Below are 20,146 nucleotides of genomic sequence, written 5' to 3' on the forward strand. Positions count from 1 at the left end.
AACTGCCTGCCTGCGCACTCATTCTCCTCAACTCTCTTTCCTTTATTCTCGCTCAAAGTTAAAATGCTGTCAGCGCCTGAAATGTACACATCGCCATATAAACATTTTTATTTCAAAATCACATGTCTGCCTCCAAAGTCCTGTAAAGCAGAGCAATAAATGATGATCACAAATATTCAATATTATTTGGTTTAACCTATTGATGCATTTGGCCCTCTGTAGCTTCGCCAATAGATAGTTTTAGATTTTTCAGAAATGTTGGGGAATTGCTTTTAATGTTTTTGAACTTATGAAATTAATTATGACTGAACATATTGCATTACGTGTGGGATCTTGGGTAAAACAAGGACAATGGATTTAAAATTCAATTTTTCTCCTAAATCCCAAAGAAATATTTGGATTCCAGTTTTATAACACTTTTTTGTCACTATCCATTTCATGGATTTGATGTAGACTTTTCACAATAATGGCGTGTGACCTCGAATGACCTGCAACCCAAACAATACCGAACCTCTGAACTCTTTGTGGCTTCCATGACGAAATCATGCAGCAGATGTTTTACCCTCCAGTAAGTAAACAAAGACCGACTTTGTTTGCGATCGGTACATTTCCGCTTGCTCTCTATCACATTTAGTCACATGGCATCAGGAAAGTTGTCCGTTTGAAGAAGTTAACAAAGGCTCCTGCTTCAATATTTGCTTTGTCCTGGAGGGGAAGAAAAGCTTTTGGGACCCAGGAGGGAAACTTATGCCAATCCTGTCGTGCAGCTACAAGGTTGTACACCCCCATAACACACACACACACACACACACACACACACACATCCTTTTCTCTCATTCCCCACAAGGGCAGAGACATCTAAAAGGACTGTACCTTGGTGTGCGTCCAACAAAAAGCTCTCTGCCGAATTTCATCCTCTTTGGAATTTGTGTTTGAATAACACTCGAGCTACAAATCAAAACGCGTTGGACACTGAGAGTGAGGTCACGGGGTGTAGATCATTGTGGCTTCCAGAGAAGTCTCCTTGTGTGAGAGAAGGGGACGGGTGGCTGCTACTTTGACTGATGGCTGTGGAGACTGAGAGGGCCGTTCGGTGCCCATTCTCCTGAGACTAAGTCCCTGCCTGTGCCAAAGCCCTCATTTGCCTCCGCACAATATATTTCATTCAACTTTTAACTCTTTGCGAGGTAATTCCCTCTGCAATTAGACGGCGGGCCGTTGCAGGCTGCCCCGTGTTTTCTCTCTATGTAATTTCAAGTCGGGCAGATGTTTACCTCATACAGGCAACAACAAAAAATGCAATCCAAAATCAATTTTCTCTTTTAAAAAAAACACACACACACACACACATTCGGAACAGTTAAATGAATAAAATTGTATGACATGCAAACCAACAAAGCTGAGCGGGAGAACATTTCATGGTTACAGCCGTGTTGGTCCCAGTGGCGCAGATACAATTAAGACCTCTTCTTAATTACTTAATAAGCCTAATTAGTAACATTTCTCAGCAGCAGATTTAGCGATGGAAATCAGAAGAATGTTAAGTCCATTTGTTATTTCATTTAAATCCGGATATTAATGAAATTAGTGCATCACGATATGGCAGAAACAAACCACACTGGGATTGACTAAAGGGCTCATGCGGTCGTCTCTGCTCCTGATCAACATTCAATGAAGAGGCACAACAAAGACGTCTCAGAAAGCTCTGTGTAGTTTCTGTCTCGTGTCTCCTTCATCGAGGGTTTATTGTATCCACTCTTCGCTCACGTTTCATCAGCCCCACGGCCAGATGTGCCGGAGAGGTGCGTGAATCTGACCGGGGGTCCGCCGTGTCGTCGGCGGGATAACCGAGGCGAGCCCACCAATCACGCGCTGGTCGTTGCTATACCGCATTCCTGGCCACTTAATTAGAAGTTGTTGGTACCACAGAAGGTATCACCAACCTTTTCAGGCGCTGAACAGATGGTGTCCCCTCTTTTTGAGGTCCTGCCAATGCCCACTCTGTGGCTCCTGGGAAAATGACCTAACTCACAGGCAGCTGCTTAGTGCGGCTTGAGTGATTCTTTACAGCCACTTCTATTGGGTGGGGGGCGGTTGGTGGTGGGGTTGGTGGGGGGCTTAGCAGGACGTACCACTAAAAACAAGGGGTGAGACTGCGGTCGCTATCGGTCCCTGGATAGCTGCAAAAATGTGTTTTGGTTGCCGCATAGCAGTTGTTAAAAGTGTGTTTTTAACGCCGTGTGCAGCAGGCGAGGACCCCGACCCCGGAGACCCTCATGTCTCTGTGCTGGATGCTCCGTGTGCAGCTTCCTCCGCTGCTGGCAGATGGTGTGAATATCAACAGAGAAAGGACCCGGGAAGGCCCGCGGAACAAAAAAGTGAAAAGGGTTCCTCGACAGTTACAAAGAGGCCCCATGGAGCGGTGCGAAGGGGGGTGGGGCGGTTGGCGGGGGGCAGCAGGGGACGGGCGTGGCCTTCGTCCTCATGGATAAAAAAGAAGGCGGGAGTTAGAGTTTGCAAGAGCTTTTGCTCATTGAGAAGTAAGAGTTGATGGAGAAAATGCGAGTGTGGAGGCGAGGGGTCGGAGTTGTCGCTCTTTGGGAGGCGGAGAGAGAACAAGTTGACATTTCTTCTGATTGATTGCTTGATAAGAATCTCATAAATCGTCCGAAACATTGTTTGCAGTATTTCCAAAAATAGAACAACGAAAGAATCATTTACAAATCCTGTGATTTATCCACACAGCGAACATCTGTAAACCTGTCTTCCCTTTAGCTGACGCTGCGATGGAAGGAAGGCCGGGGAGTCTTCCTCGGCTCAGCAGTGGAGTTTCACCGACATGTCAGGGGACATAAAATCTGTCATTTCCATCATGTTCTCGCGTGGGTAAACCTGTTTCCTGCAGCTTTGGCCATCAGATATATGTCTGTGGGTTTATGGCCGTGGAGCCGGGGAAAGCCCGATCGATCTGTAGGATTTAATAGGTGCACGGCGCTCGCTGAGGGGTTATGTGCGTGGGGGGGTAGGGTATGTTTAATCAGGTCACCAACAGTGTCTGTTTTATTAGACGCCAGATCATCAGCGCTGCCCACGTCGTGAAATAGAGGTTGATCTATTGTTAATGTTCATGTTTTTATTGTACATTTTAGGAAGCAAAATCAAGACATTTAATCAAAGTACCCACTCCTGTTGGCACTGATGTGCGTCCACCTGTGTTGTGTTTCATGTAAAGACAATAACTCCAGAACAATACATGAAATAATCTTACAAATTATTCATACCAGGACTCCTTAGCACTTTAAGAAACTAATAATAATAATAATAATACTGCATAGACCTGGTCATATTTTATATTAGATATGAATTAATCGTACTTGTCTTGTCTGTGTAGCCAAAGCTTGAGATTCAGCGTAGCTCATTCTCCTGTGCTATAGAGCCCATTGTTGTCCAAAAACTATTAAAAATACATCAGTGAGCCACTCTTGTAATGGTTGACATGCTCCTTCATTACCGTGAACACACACACACACACACACACACACACATACTGTAGTTTATTTAGAGTCATACATCCTCCTGGTGCCTGATAACAATAGTCATTTTTCCAAGAAATACACAAAGTCCTCCTCTTTGAGTGAAGCTGGCTAACAACGACAACGCCTCGCTGTTTTAGGAGCGTTCTCTCTTTGTTGTGAAAAAAACAGTATGTATTTCATTTTTCTTTTACATAAGTTCATTATACTTGTATTCATATTTGTGAGCACGTTTTTAGCCGTTTACTTTTCAACATTACGCTGCATTACTATTGTTTATCTTGTGTTTCTGGGAGATTAAATCATTGTCTATGTAGTCTTATAAACCGCTGTACTTTGGCATGTAAGCCGTCTCATGGATCCTGTTTAATCGTCCCAACACAACAACAACAACAACAACGCAGCTCTTGCGTTGTCTTACCGTGGGGCTGTTTTCAGTGAGATATGTCTTCATGACCTTGGAAGCCGTCATTATGTAACCCTCCACGTGTTGTCCCTCTCTACGATGTCAACTGTGAGTCCAAAGAGTATATTTGACTTTTTAAGTTGATGTAACTCTGTAATGATTCCTTCTGGTCACATGACATCTATTCTTCTCTCCATCCTTGAGAGGGATCCTCCTCTGTTGCTCTCCTGAAGGGGTTTTCACTTTTTTTTCTATTTCTTGGTAGTTTCTCCTGATCCGATGTGAGGTCAAAGGTCAGGGATGTCGTATGTGTACAGATTGTAAAGCCCGCTGAGGCAAACTTGTAATTTGTGATATAGGGCTATATAAAATAAACTGAATCGAGGAATGTATTGAATTGAACTCCACCGAAATGAGTTGATCTTTGCGTACAATTTTAGAGAGCATTCAGGATCACAGTGCCTTGTAATCGGTTCATTTTTGGTGACTTCTGGTAAACATTGATGACATCATAAGAACACGTTTATCTCCAATCATCGAGTGTAAGCAGAGAGCCAAACGATAATATGGTTAGGTCTATATGAGGAGGCGTGTCAGACAAGTCACTTGTCAGCGGTGTCTTTGCTCCACCTCGTCACAGCTTTCACAATCCCCCACACACACACCCCAAATGACCTTGAACTTCATCAGCGCACCTCCGCCCCTCACACCCGTTTTCCTAATGCTATTATCCCGGGCCCTGCATGCTAGAAGTCATTGGTGGTGATGGTGGCTGATTAGATTGTGTCCATTGATCGCGCGGCTGCAGCTCCTCCTCCGACACACTGACAGTCTGATCCGGAGGAGATGGAGCCCCATGCAGCGCAGCAGATTGAGTTATTGATCAGTTCTCTCCCCTCTCCTGTCTCTGTCTCTCCCTCCGCTGCTCCAAGAGACCCCGTCATCAGGATAATGAATTTCACTTATTGCAGATTAACGGCATACGGACTCCGTATGGTAATAATGGCAGAAATTAGCTCTTTGTCACCCCCTCTGGATTCCCACAAGGAGGGATTGGGGAGAATGAAGGTTGTTACGGCCCTATTACTCAGTCTGAGGGCTGTTTAACAAGAGCAAGCCCAAAGAGAGACCGTGCATGAACATGAAAGATTTGAGGGAGAATTTAAGGTGAGACTTGTGGAGAGGCGACTGCGATTTTCAGCGCCGCTCAATTGGCGGAGAAGAGTTCAGAGGCAAGAAGTGCAGGTCTGATGGAGCAGAGTGAAGGGGAATGTCGAGAGGGGAAAGGGAGACTGAATAGCAGGCCGCTCTGTGAAAAGGACGGGGCAAAGAGGAAAGATGAGAGCGGCTGATTCAATGGAGACGTAAAGAGATGTGGAAAGCGGGAGTGGTTAAAGTGGAGGGGAGAGAGAGAAGAGATAGTCAGTGGTCACACAGCCACCAGGCAGCGCCGCCGCTTAAGGGGCGGCCATTGTGTCTCCGGCACCCCAGATTGGGGTGCGAAAGAATGAATAATGAGGCTTGATTACAGTCCGCGAGATGGCACATTGTTCAGAATCAATCCTCCGGGCAATTACCGGCGGTACAAACAGCCGCCCTCAGCCGGGCCGGAGCGGGAAGCCATTGTGTGTCAGAGGACAACATCGTCTCCGTCAATGACTTGTTGCCTCCTCGTGTCGGAGCCATTACCACTCACTCTTCTCCTGCAGCACATTCAGCCGCCCACGTGAAAAGCCACCAGCGTGTGTGTGTGTGTGTGTGTGAGGGACATAAGGATGCTTTTCTTTATCACACATGTGAACACATGCAGTATATAATGAAGTGCATGTTCGTTATTGCAGGTATGGTTTCGGGGTGTTGGATGCAGGGCTGATGGTGCAGCAGGCCGTTCACTTCGACACTGTTACTCCGCAGAGGAAGTGCATACAAGGAGGCGCGCTCCATCCCACCAGGTTCGACGACACCATCAACTACATACTGTATGTATTTTCAAAAGCCATAGCTGCTGCCGCTGTCCCATTTTTATCCCATTACTTTACAGCTTCCCCACAGGAAGCAACCATTGTTCATCTTATCTTCACCCACACTGCCAGTGCTTTGTGTGTGTCTGTGTATATTTCCTACGATGGATATCTCGAGAGTGTCTATTAAACCCGACATCGGGTCCGGCCACTGACGTAGGTAATGATTTTGTCATGGTTAGGATCCTTTCCCCGGGAGGCGTGGCCAGTGTAAACATCCAATCAGAGGCCTGCCTGGGGAGCACTGATGAGATCAACACTCTGGAGCACGTTCAGGTCAGAGGCGCTTTAAAAACACCCTCGGAAATCTGTTTTATTCTCTCTATGGATAGACGGGAAAAATATGTTGGACTTGAAGCAAATCTTAGTTTGAGACGTAAGCTTATTATTTTTTACGAGACAATCAATAACACTATTGGTTAGTATAAGGGTAAACTGAAACTGGGCACTTGGCAGATGATGGAATCAGGCTTCGGATGCGCATGAATTAAGTTTAACAATATTTAATGGCAAGAAGTATAAAACAAACATTTAAGGCTCACGATCGCGGTCTTCGTGATGGTCCCGGACTCCCCAGGTCCAGCCTGAAGCACACGGGGCCGCGACGAAAGAGAAAGATATTTCTCAAGTACAGAGTATTAGTCTCAAAATCAGCCAATCCTCACTCTCAAAGGTGAGTCCAGCCTTTAACACCTTTTGGTTGATTCAAAGTCCCGCTAGAACAATGGAAGAGTCGAATGTCACTGAACCCCGGGTCAAAACGTCACTTCCGGTCCAGTCACTAAACAAGTATTTTCACAATAAAAGTCCTGTCTGTTATTGTCCGCAAATAAAGTCACTTCACGGGCTTCAACCGTCTTCGACAATCTATAATACTAACATACAGTCACTCTCATGCAACATACATTCATTCTTGCCATTTACATTTGCATAGAGTAAACATTACCCCTATGCTTCATAATACATTAATAACATTATCAATACTCTCCCTAATATTTCCTATTATAATATCTTTCTATATGTATCAATTTAAAGCATAAGACTTAATCTGCACATGTGCAAAATAAACTATTACAACCTAACATTACCTTAGCTTAGCGTAAAGACTGTGATCAGGGGGAACAGCTAGCCTGGCCGTCGATAAAGCCAAACGTGTATTAAGTTCTGCCTGCAACCAGGTAAGCTCGAAAACACTTCCACTGAAATTGTTTCTGGGATTTCTGTGTGATGTGTTCTGTCTGAGAATAGAAGAGATACATTAAAAAAAAGGATCATACTGTGACGCTTAATGTGTTGCCTGTGTCATTTGCAGAAAATGGCAAACTGTCTTTTCTTGAGCACAAGCACATACATGCAAATGTGTTTATGTCTGACTGTCAGCAGGCGTTCGTGTCTGTGTGCGTGTGCACATGTGCGTCTGTGCCAGTTGTCCGTGTTTGTGAGTTTGTTGTGTGTACTTGTGAAATAGCGAAGAGATGGGGGGGGGGGAGGGAGAGCGAGAGAGAGAGAGAGAGTGAGAGTGTCAGCATGCAAATTGAAAAGGCTTCATCTTTGCGGCTCCCCGGCAGAAAGCGTGGGTCAGGCCATCGCTGCGAGGTGTGATTGATGGACGCGTTGCCGTGGTAACACGCTGTAAACAGGAGCGGGCTGTCAGTCTTTTTGCAGCTCGGCGTCGTCTCTCTGCGATGTGCCATTGTCACACCAGATGTGCTGCTTGTGATGAACAGGGACAGAGAGAGTGTTTACAGGGTGGGAATCCTGAAGGTGGGGGTTTGGGGGGTTGCGTGTGCTTATTTAAATCATCTCACTAATAATACCCTCGACCATTTTTGTCACTGTTGTCTTCTCTTTCTGCTCACTACTTCATTTTCCGGGTGGCTGTGGACAGATCGTTGGTGTGTCCGTCTGGCTGGCTGGCACAGGAGCTCTGAAAACACTGAATTGATTCAAACTTGACAGATTTACTTCGATTGGCCTCATCGTCACCTCAGATATCAACGATTATCACAGAGATCCAGTGCTTTTTAATGAGTAACGGTTGGACCGAAGAGGCACTGTTTCAACTGTTCAACGATTTATTTTCAATTCAATTCAGTTTATTTTGTATAGTCCAATATCACAAATTCCAAATTTGCCTCACAGGGCTGTACACTCTGTACACATACGACATCCCTGTCCCAGGACCTCACATCGGATCAGGAAAAACTCCCAAGAAATATTTAAAAAACGTTCACATGGAAAAAAGGGAAGAAACCTTCAGGAGAGCAAGAGATGAAGATCCCTCTCCAGGATGGACAGAAGCAATAGATGTCATGTGTACAGACAACACATTCCCTTTCTTGCAGAGTGTGAGAATAAAACATTGACACCACACTCTTAGTTTAACACAAAGACTTGAAACATATAATCTGTCTACCAATCTCTATCAATGTCACTAATTGTTTATATAAAAGTTTTAAAAAACAAAGTGTAAAATAGACAGTTTGTGGGTTTATGTGCCGGACTATTTTCTTGGCAGTAGCTTCTTGGAGTCTTGTCGTCGCCGTAAGGTTAACAGGTAAACGGACTCAAAGTCGCTGCACGCACAAGTCGTTTCCAGTCTTTATGTTCAGCTAAGCTAACCGGTTACTGGCTCTATTTATATATTCAACACAGCCAAAAGACATGAGAGTGATATTGATTGTTGTCATCAAACTCTCAGAGAGAAAGCAAAGATGTCAAATGTCACACTTTTCTTTGAAGGTCAAAACTCAAGTAATCAATCAGTAAAGTGATGGGAAAGCCTGAAAGGACGTGTCTTTGTCCGCCCACTTCCTCCATGTCTCCGTCCCTCCATCATTCCCCTTGTTCACGCCTCCCTATCTTCCTTATTCCTCTCCACCCGTCTCTCGCCAGGTGAGCGTGAGCATCAGCAGCGTGTGTCGCGGTGACCTCTCCATCAGCCTGCGGTCTCCAGCCGGCACCGTGTCGCTGCTGCTGGAGCCGCGGCCCAACGACGCCTCCTCCGCCGGCCTGAAGAACTGGACCCTGATGACGGTGCACTGCTGGGGGGAGCAGCCTCGAGGCCTCTGGGCCCTCCAGGTGAGGGAGAGAACACGTACTGTCGGCTACGCCGCGTCCTATTTGTCGTTGTTTCTCTTTAGCCACACTAGCAGCGCTAGTTACCTTCGCATTGAAAATGCGGAAGGTTATGTTTTGATCGCCATGTATTTATTTATATATTTATTTGTATGCGTGTTACTCTCATAACTCAAAAAGTATTAAACCGAATCGCATGATATTTGGTGGGATGATTGGTTATTATCCGGGGACCATTTGATTAGATTTTGGGATTGATCGGGTCAAAGGTCAGGGTCATGAAAAGGTCAAAATCTTCTTTTTACCATAGCGCGGTCAATTTTTATCCAATTGGCAGCAACTAATGCCAACATTTTCATAATTCAATGCCCAATCTTGTGATATGCGAAGGTATGCGCTCTACCGAGTGCCCGTTCTAGTTAGCAAATGTTAGCATGCTAAGCTTAGAACGGTGAATGTGTTTTAAACATTACACCTGTTAAGCTGCTTCCTTCTGGTCACATGACATTGACTGCTTCTGTCCATCCTGGAGAGGGATCCGCCTCTGTTGCTCTCCTGGAGGTTTCTTCACTTTTTTCCCCTGATAGGGTTTTTTCTATTTTTTGGTAGTTTTTCCTGATCCGTTGTGAGGTCAAAGGTCAGGGATGTTGTATGTTTACAGATTGTAAAGCCATCTGAGGCAAATTTGTAATATGTAATATTGGGCTATAGTAGAGTGACCAGACATCCTCTTTTCCCCGGACATGTCCTCTTTTTGAGACCTAAAAAATGCGTCCGGCAGGGATTCCAAAAACGTCCGGGATTTTGCTTCGTCGGATATTTGTGTTTCTCTGGGTCTTTCACAAACTAGTATTTACCCCTTACAAGTTTTGGAAATGGTATCTCCCTTACGTTCCACCTTCTTGCGCGAACTCTGACTGTCATCTGACTGTCTGTCGAGAACAGTCATTGGTCGACCGATCTCAGGGTTGCCAGATACACGATAATTATCCTCCAAATACGACCATTTTGAGCCTTTGGTACGATACTTCACCATTTCCAATCTGGAAACACTGAGCACTTTGCCGCCTCCACGAGTTGCATTGTTGTTTGTGCGGCATGCTATAAACTACTACCAGCGCCGCCGCTCCCATAACGCGCACTACGCTGTGCGTAGGGCACCAAGTCCTGAGGGGGCACCTCAAGATAGGCAACTAAGAAGGGTGGGCATCATGAAGGAGTTATGCTTAGGGCACACTGACTACTACTACTATTACTACCCCCTCCCCCCGAGACGAAGTGTCCTCTTTTTCACAAACTCAAATCTGGTCACCCTAGCTATAGAAAATAAAATTGTCATTGTGAGCATGTGAATGTGAGCTTTTCTTATGTTGATTATTGTTTTTAACAGTTCAGTTACTCAAATGTACCTGAATATCTCTCTAATATACTCCTTCTTTTGTTTTTTTGTACATACTTTTTGGTAAAGCCCATGTCACACACCTTCTTTTATGATATAGGGATGAATTTCTCCGCTTCACATGCTGCCCTTCCACTAGCTGCCATGTAAAGAAGTTTAAATATAGCCCAACATGGATCGGCTCAGCTCGGTTCAGTTCATTTTGCAGTAGCAATGTGAATCATCCTCTACTTTCATCTTCCAGTTTCAGCCGAGCATGTCATTCTTCATTTTCCTCCCCGCACTCTTCTTTTCCTTTTTCTCTCTCATAGATGTGCTAAAGTTTGATACGGAAGAAGGAGCTAATATGGAAGGGAAATTAAGACTGGAAGGTTACGTAACCTTGGCCGCGGTTTGACAGACACAATACTGCCGACGTCTGATTAGAATCCATACTCGCAGACAGTAGCTCTGAGGTCATTTACTGTATATACGTGTGGGTGGTAGCAGTAGGGGGGGAGGGGCTCTTTCTTTGTATGTATATATTATTATATATATGTGTGTGTGTGTGTGTGTGGGTGCATGTGTCAGTCCTTGTAAACAGTTGGAGGTTTACAGAGAAAAGGCTGTGAAGATGAAAGACACCCTCCCCTTGTCCTCGATCACCTACCTTTTCCTGCAAACACACACACACACACACACACACTCCATCTCTACCACGTCCTCGTGCAGATTTACTGTCCCCTCTGTGACCAATTACCAAGGCCCAGTATGTCACCGAGACAGGGAGGAAACACGTGACGCCGAGCCTCGTAGTGCCGGCGCCGCTCATTACCGGAGGGCCGAGACGAGTCGCCGCCGCGATGCTCGCCGCCACAAAATTAACGCTCGCATCTTACGTGCTACATGCCTTCGCACGCCGCTCATCAGCACATGCTGATTGGTTTTATGCTGTTTGACAACTAAACCACGGATTGGGGAGAAACATGTACACTAACGGTTCCAGGGCGCTGGAAATAAGATGCGTGTGTGTGTGTGTGTGTGTGTGTGTGTGTGTGTGTGTGTGTGTGTGCGTGTTACAACTTGTGAACGACAGAGGGAACAGAGAGAGAACAAGGACACACACACACACCTACAACATACACTTGAAAATATAAATGTCTCTTTCAAAACTGTCGTAACATATAGTGATGGTTACATATAGTAATGGTTACATATAGTAATGGTTACATATAGTTATGGTTACATATGATTATGGTTACATATAGTTATGGTTACATATAGTAATGGTTACATATAGTAATGGTTACATATAGTTATGGTTACATATGATTATGGTTACATATAGTGATGGTTACATATAGTGATGGTTACATATAGTGATGGTTACATATGGTGATGGTTACATATAGTGATGGTTACATATAGTGATGGTTACATATAGTTATGGTTACATATAGTGATGGTTACATATAGTGATGGTTACATATAGTTATGGTTACATATGGTGATGGTTACATATAGTGATGGTTACATATAGTAACTATAGTGATGGTTACATATAGTGATGGTTACATATGGTGATGGTTACATATAGTGATGGTTACATATAGTGATGGTTACATATAGTTATGGTTACATATGGTGATGGTTACATATAGTTATGGTTACATATGGTGATGGTTACATATAGTGATGGTTACATATAGTGATGGTTACATATAGTTATGGTTACATATGGTGATGGTTACATATAGTGATGGTTACATATAGTAACTATAGTGATGGTTACATATAGTGATGGTTACATATGGTGATGGTTACATATAGTAATGGTTACATATAGTGATGGTTACATATCCCAGCTCACCCAAAAGCATATACAAGAACTGACATCACCTGTGCTACACCAATAATTTGACTTATTGTTCTGAACATGTGTTGTCATTTGATGGGTTTTCCTTTGGTTTTTTTAAGCTGTGCCGCTGCAAGAATGCAAATTGCAGAGGCACGCCAATTAATTCTTGAAATGATGCACAGAGAGAGAAACAGAGGACGAGAGCCCAGAGACAGAGGACATGCAGGACTAATAGAAAAGGAGGGATGGTCCAGAGTGAAGGCTACACGATGAAATGAAGGCCCTGGGAAGAGACTTTAACTGGACTATCAGCCAGATCAGTGTTTAAAAACTCAAGGGCAGCAGAGGAGGGGGTGAGGAGGCTCTGTGGAGAGTCTATATTGATTCGTCATGATGACAATTGTCAAAGAGTGGAATAAAAAACGGGACTGAAGTGAAAGGGGAGCGAGTGTTGTGGCTCGAGGCTCGGCTGACCTTCCAGCGCCGTGAAGGAGACGAGACCGCGGGGCTAGAAACACTCTCTCTCTCTCTCTCTCTTCCTCCCTCTCTCTCTTCCTCCCTCTCTCTCTTCCTCTCTCTCTCTCTCTCTCTTCCTCCCTCCCTCTCACAAACACACACAGTGTTGCACAATATAAAGAATGCTTTTTTCCAGCAGAGTACAGTCTGGATTTAAATCACACCGACATGATTAACTAGAGAAATTTGCAAACAATAATATGTAATCATCAATATCAATGATAGCCTTTAAGGATTAATTCACAAGCATATAAAAGATACACCAGACATTATGCTGACCCTGTGTGTCCTTGATCTTCCTTCATCCTCTCTCTCTCTCTCTCCCTCCCTCCCTCTCACAAACACACACACACATACACACACACACACACACACGCGCGTGTCTCCCTCTCATCCTTTCCTCTAAAGCGGTTCTGTCCTCACGCTAAGAGGTAACATTCTTCGGGGAACAGTCAAATGTGACAGTTCAGCCATTAGTATACTATATTTATGGTTCGTTCTGGGCTTGTTGTTGCATCCAAATATAAAGTCCGTGCACATTGTTTCGGATTCATTTCCACATGCGTTCAGATTGAAACACAATGCATGCGAGTATAATTGTGTTTGTGGTGTTTACAGAAATGAAAGACAACCTTCAGGATTTAGTGCGTCAACAGAGCACGCTGCCTGTGTCCAAATGAAACTGATTCTGCTCAGATTCAGTTTTTCTATGATTTCAATATGTCACTGCTGTGAGCACCACAAACCAAATTTCATAATTTGAGGCAGACATCTCAAAATCTGGGAACAACAAGGAAAACTTATTATTATAATAGTATTATTAGATACCATTCGAGGTGTCATTTTGACTCGGCGACTCTTAATTGACAATAACTATAACGGGCAGCATTTCTGCCTTATTATTATTATTAGTAGTAGTAGTAGTAGTTTTATTATTATTATTAATATTATTATTATTGTGCTTTACACAATGTATTCAAAAGACAGATATCTAAACACAAATGCATTGCTTTCCCTACCAGCCCACCTGGCTCCATGCAGCCATGCCCACAGGGAGTGTTTGTATTTGTGTTTGTGTGTGCGTGTGTGTGTGTGTGTGCAAGTGTGTAGCAGTGTGTGTGTGTGTAGCAGTGTGGCAGTGGTCTTGGAGCAGAGATATCTCTGATTCCCAGAGGACTTTGAGACTCAAGCTGACTGTGACTAGTGTTGCTGTAGGAATATAATGGCACTATTTAGCCTGCAGCACTGTGGCTACACACACACACACACACACACACACAGCCACTCTTCCAGGCCGTGACTGACAGATCATATGTTTATCATCATCAGCGTCGTCTGGAGTTGCACAAACTCAACACACAGCGACAAAGTGATGATGGAATAACAGATAATGAAGGAACTCTGGGTTTGATTGGTCCATGCAGTCAGTAGGAAACATTGATGTTAATCAATCAATGCCTTTCACCTTATGGATCCAATGCAGTTTGTTTTGTTACATATTCACTGTAGAATGCATCCTGGTTCTCTGTAGGAACTTACATTCTTATTATAGGTATTTGGTATTAGGTATTTGGATCTGATTACAAACAATTATCCCTGAATATGTCTTATAGTTATTGTTTATTGTTCAATTAGTGTGATGAACAACATGTTTTAATCATTTCCCTTGTTATATTTAAAGATATTGAATGTCAGTGCAAAATGTTAACTCTGTGTTGCATGTTTATACTGTGCAGTTAAAACCTGAGAAACAAACATCGGAGATGTAAAGGCGTAACAATGTTCGCCGGGATTTCTAAATGCAGTTTAATTATTTGTGAAAGTAACACGGCTGCACTCTTTCCAAGCCTCAGTGCGTAATTGCCACAGTGGAACTCACATGCTCATTCTCACTAGCGTGTAGCTTCCGCCACACACACACACACACACACACACACACACTCCCTCACTCTGGCCCAAGGTGGATTTCTAGAGGTGCATATATTTGCATATATCTGCATGTTTAATGAGTTTTGGGAGATCAAGCGATCGGCAGGGCCCTTTGTGTGTATTTCTCTCTTTCTTTTTTTAACGTGTGTGTGTGTGTGTGTGTGGAGGGGAGGGGGGTGTCCATGTAAATATCACCCACTGTGTGTTGGCACCCGTCACAGATGGTCGGGGGCGAGGGCACCCTGTGGGCACAGGATACCTATTCCTGTTTGTGTGCGTGTTTTGTGTGAGACTGGGAAGGAGTGGGACTCGTGCACGAGATGCACTCGAGGTATTTGTGTGTCATTCACTACGTGCACTTTTTACTATGCGCACTTTTTTCCCGTGTGTTTCCTGCATAATGTGTTTGTCTCTATGAGTGTTGCAGAATGTTCATTTATGTAATTAGGTGTGTGTGTGCGCGCAACTGTGATACTGTATATGTGTTTGCACTTCAATACCTATTTGTGCAGTGTGTGTGTGTGGGCGCGTGCGTACGCAATTAATAAACCTTTGTGCGAGTGCAACGCTGTGTGTGTGTGTGTGTGTGTTCAGTCGCTTTGTGTTTAAGCACGCCGCAGTGTATGTGTGTGTGAGCGTGTCTCCCAGCATGCCATGGGGCCATGATGGCCCTGTTCTGGATGATTGATGTGTTGGAGGGATCCAGGTTGGGCCAGAGCCTCCGTCTGACACACTGCTGCTCCCCTGCTGCTTTACATATGTAGACACAGCGAGACTCCGCCCCCCTCCCGTCTTCCTGCCCGCTGCATCACAGCGAGCACACAGGTTCCCTCTCTGGGTTTATTCTGGTGCTTTATTCTGAGCACTGTGTTACTTTCTAGTTACTTCCTGATTTATATTTTACATAAATGAAAGTAATATTTTGTATCTATTTAAATTATGTAATGGTGTCTCATAGACAGGTCATAAAGGAGTGTAATTATTGATCTGAGTCTGATAGATCAATGGGTTGTGATCGATTTGACAGAAGTGTGTCAAGTGTTGTTTCAATAAGTGTCTTACGTAAAGATATCCGCTACCAGGACAAAATAACAGTTAACAGCTATTATTGTTGAATTGTCAATAAAAAAAGACAATAATATGAATTGAGGACACATTTGGACTAATAACGTTAAATACTTATCTTTCAGAAATATTAGCAATGAGCTCTGTGCAAAATAAGACAGTCAGATTTTATTAGAAATGTCAATACTGGTTTCATATGAGAATTATGTTGCACCCCAGACATAAGTGAGTCTTTCCCAAGAATATAAAAGTAGGTGAAGGTTGACGTTTAGATTGACCCATCGGCCATGTTGTCATGACAGGGTCCCGCTGTGTGGCCTGCGTCTTCGTCTTCATGGCTTTACTAGAACAGAAGCATTGTTAATGTTATTAATTATTAGACACCTGTGCTTCTCTTACGATGACGAGTCACTCTGAACAGACGTCCCCGAACAGAACCGTCAGCGCTCAGCTAGTAATTTAATAACCTGTATGAGTTAACAAAGATGTCGCTGGTTCACTTTCGCCTGGCTCTGTATTCACAGCCGGGCCACAGATTTGCACCGGCAGCCCTCCAGTCGCATGACCTCATCCATAACTCTCATCCACTAACAGTTCTGCTCAAGGCGTGGTATGTCCATGGCATATCCTGTGCTACTCATTACCAGATATTTAAATGACCTAAACACGGAGTTCCCGGCTGCAGTCGACTATGGACGAAGGTTTCTGACACTTTTTCTGAGATTCAAGAGAGCTTTACTGTCATTGTCTGTCAAAGTTTCCTCTCCAAACAATTGTCATCGAGTTTTCCCGTCTTTCAGAATGATTTCTCTGACTCGCCTCCTTTGTAACAGTGGTGTTCTCCGTCTTCCTCTCATTGGCCACGTACGTCTTTGGCCCTCCCTTTCCCTCTCTGTCTGTCTGCCTCTGTGTCTCCATCTCTTTCTCCTCTCATCCTCTATCTCCGGGTCTCACTTTCGTCTCTGCGGCTCGCCCGTTTGGATCTCCTCCATCTCTCCCAAACACTAATCCCCCTCTCCCCATAGTTTCTCTCCCTAGCTTTGAAATCCTTCCCCTCTCCCCTCTGTGACTGGGCTTCTGATAATCCTTTCACTTTCTTTGTCTCTCTCTTGTCTGGAAGTTTAATTCCCCCTTCCTGGTTTTGTCTCTGCTTGCAGCTCTCACACTTTTCACTGTTGTTAAACAGGATTTTTATTATGACAGTATACCATAAGGTGGACTTTAGGATGACATCATCACCACACGTGTCAACGGGATGTTTTAATTCTATGTAAAATTCGAAGTTTGTTGAGTTATGGTATACTAAAATGGTATTTATAGATTTTGTGGTCAGGAGAGTCAACTTATGTTAAAAAGCGTACTTCTGTTCAATTGAAAACAATCAGGCAACTGAAAACATTTGACTCATGAGGTCGCAGCTCCACGGAGAGCCGTGTCTACCTGGCAGAAAGGCATGCTGGGAGGCTGGCGGGCATGCGAGGCGTATCGATCCACCTGTAGCATCCAGCTGTTTGTTTACTAACAACAAATCGATGCGGCGCTCGGCTGGGGGGCGCCGGGCCCGGCCTCTGGTCCGCTGGGTGCACTCACACACATCTATGGAATACACACTCACTCACACACGACACACACACACACATGCATGCTGGACAGCTGATCGAGCAGATGTAGGACGTTTATATGGAGTGAAGTCTGTCTTTGACCTCCTCCGGACTCAAATAGCGTTTTCTTTTCAGGTTGAAATTGATATTTAGTTTTTTTAATGCGCAGCAGAGGTTTCTTTTTTAAAATTACTATTATAGCATATATTTCTCGAGTGAATACAAAATACTCCAAATACTGGAGGTGGTTCAGAATTATTTAAGGGATACAGAATGAATTACAGTTTGAGATTCATACACATATTCTAATTGTGATAATCTGTCTGATTGGGTGTGTAGCAGTCGAGTCAAAACCGAAGCAGTGAAGAGAATTCACACGTCATTGGCGTGAAAGTCAAAAGTTGAATGAAATCAGGATGACTCGGATTCATGACTCGAGCATAACTCGAACACTAAGAGAAGTGACTCGAGTCCACACCTCTGCAATAACCGAATCAAATCAAACTTCATGATATCAGCCTCGGTGGCGGGAATAAAAAAGGGCATTGGTCCTTTTAAACGTGTCACAGTGGAATGTGGCTTCACTTGCCACATACCACAGTATTCATAACTGAAGGTAGTTTACAACACATGTCTTTGGACGGGCCGTTACATTACATGACATTTAGCTGACGCTTTTATCCAAAGCAACTTACAATAATGTTACATTCATACACCGTACCACAGCTGTTTCGGATTAAGTGTCTTGCTCAAGGACACATTGACTAGGGCGGGGAGTGAACCAGCAATCGCCTGATTGAAAGACGGACCTGCTAACCACTGAGCCACAGTCGCCCTTTACAAGAACCCGCCGTCGGCTGCAGCTCATGGGGATGAGCGGTCGTCCCGTTACAAAAGGTAGCCGGTTCGATCCCCGCTCTCCCCATAGTTCATGTTGAAGTGTCCTTGAGCAAGACTCTGAACCCCCTCTTCACAGCTGCCCACTGCTCCTTAATAACTAAGGATGGGTCAATACAGAGAACACATTTCATATATGTATCTAACTATATGTGATATGACAATAAAATAAGTTTTTTTAAATTCCCCACATATGCCACATTACGGAGCCAAACACTCGGCGAGGTACCACTAAGCACATGACAAGTCTGGATATTTGGGATTTATGAAAAGTTATTGTCAAGATCAAACCGTAACATTTAGTTTCCTTAACCCTCCTGTTACCTTCTAACATCTTTTACCCTCGGGGTCAATTTGACCACAGCAATTAAAACCTCCAGAAAATTAATATAATTCATATTTTTCCCAAGTTTAGGTGTCAGGTACTTTATGTTTGTTTGTTGACTACCTAAATAGCCCATTAAATAAAAAGCCCCCCCCCCCGCACCTGATACATCCAGAATACTTGTTCACGACGATGGCGAAATATGCAGATCACCATTAAAATCTCACTGATTGACCTCAAATTGGAAAGAGATATCTTTTTGGTGTTTTAATGGCTTTATATTACTTCTAAGTACATATTTCTAATATCAAATTGACCCCAAAGAACACCGATGCGTACAAGTTGTTTACAGCACATTGAAAACATATCATGTGAATTTTATGTTTACCCAGTTGTCCCCAATAAATTAGGAAAAGTCATGAAATGTGAAGCAAAAAAACGGATGTTAGTAATTTGTTTAGAGATGTTAAACATTGAATGGGGTCAAATCGACTCCAAAGGTAACAGGAGGGTTAAATATGCTGCCAGATTAATTCTGCATAATTTTAAAAGGCGTGTTCGTTGCATGAAATGCCTGTGACGCGATAAAAATGATAAGAATAAACAAGCAATTGAACTTTATAAAATGTCAAAAGTTCCCCACGAGTGCGGCGCAACGCTCTCCTCGCCCTCCACTCCCTCCTCCACCGGCCTCCACCCACCATCTCTGCCTCTTTGGCTGAGGCACTGTAGTCAGAGGAAGTGACCACAGGCCAGTGTGATGTGTAATTACAGCGTGACCTCATAGCTGCCCCTCCCCCCCCACGGTGTGTCAGCTCCCCCAGTGCCCACGACCTCCACCCACCCACACACACATACACACACGTCGTTAGCCACACCGACACCAAGCCCGGCTACCGGGTTTTAGGGTTGTTAGATGCACCGATGCATGCTGGGAGAGAGACATTGAACCACACTCTCCTGTTGATCTCTGTCAACGGGGGGCTCCAGCGGTCAAGGACCTTAACACATTTACCGTTCAAGTTTGGACATTTTACAGATGGATCTGTTTTATTTTTAATATTAGAACTTACATTTTAGCCCAACTTGTTTTAGAATACATACTACATGGAAGAAGGAAGAACCTTTCTAGGGCATTTAAGTATTTCAGCTTAGTTCAGGAAAGCTGGAAAGAGATGGAAAGGTCGTGGAGGGCCACAGTGGGAACCCTCTCTATATGTGTGTGTGTGTGTGTGTGTGTGTGTGTGTGTGTGTGTGTGTGTGTGTGTGTGTGTGTGTGTGTGTGTGTGTGTGTGTGTGTGTGTGAATGTCTTGCTCTGTTGCTCTCTCGTCTCTTTCTGTCAAGATGCTGATCTCTCTGTTGAGAAATCGATGTCTCTCCCTCCTCCTCTCCCTCTCTCTCTCCATCCATCCATGTTTCCCTCCCCGTGCTTCTGGATCTCACCCAAGTTCAAGCTGTTAGTCAATCTGCTGTCCACGAACACACACACACACACACACACACAACACATTCACAGCTTCTTACATTCTTTTCCCCAA

At 44.1% G+C, this 20,146-nt stretch overlaps 1 protein-coding gene across 1 annotated transcript in view; it reads left to right on the forward strand.

Moving 5' to 3' along the window:
* LOC130213296 (neuroendocrine convertase 1-like) overlaps positions 1-20,146 on the forward strand; it is a 198,952-nt gene that overhangs the window by 168,215 nt on the left and 10,591 nt on the right. The window contains exons 14-16 of the mRNA XM_056444785.1: positions 5,781-5,891; positions 6,143-6,236; positions 8,856-9,041. Coding sequence (XP_056300760.1) covers positions 5,781-5,891; positions 6,143-6,236; positions 8,856-9,041 — 391 coding nt within the window. The remainder of the gene's footprint in view (positions 1-5,780; positions 5,892-6,142; positions 6,237-8,855; positions 9,042-20,146) is intronic.

This window comes from Pseudoliparis swirei, chromosome 22 (assembly GCF_029220125.1).
Source record: "Pseudoliparis swirei isolate HS2019 ecotype Mariana Trench chromosome 22, NWPU_hadal_v1, whole genome shotgun sequence".
In the NCBI taxonomy this organism is placed as follows: Eukaryota; Metazoa; Chordata; class Actinopteri; order Perciformes; family Liparidae; genus Pseudoliparis; species Pseudoliparis swirei.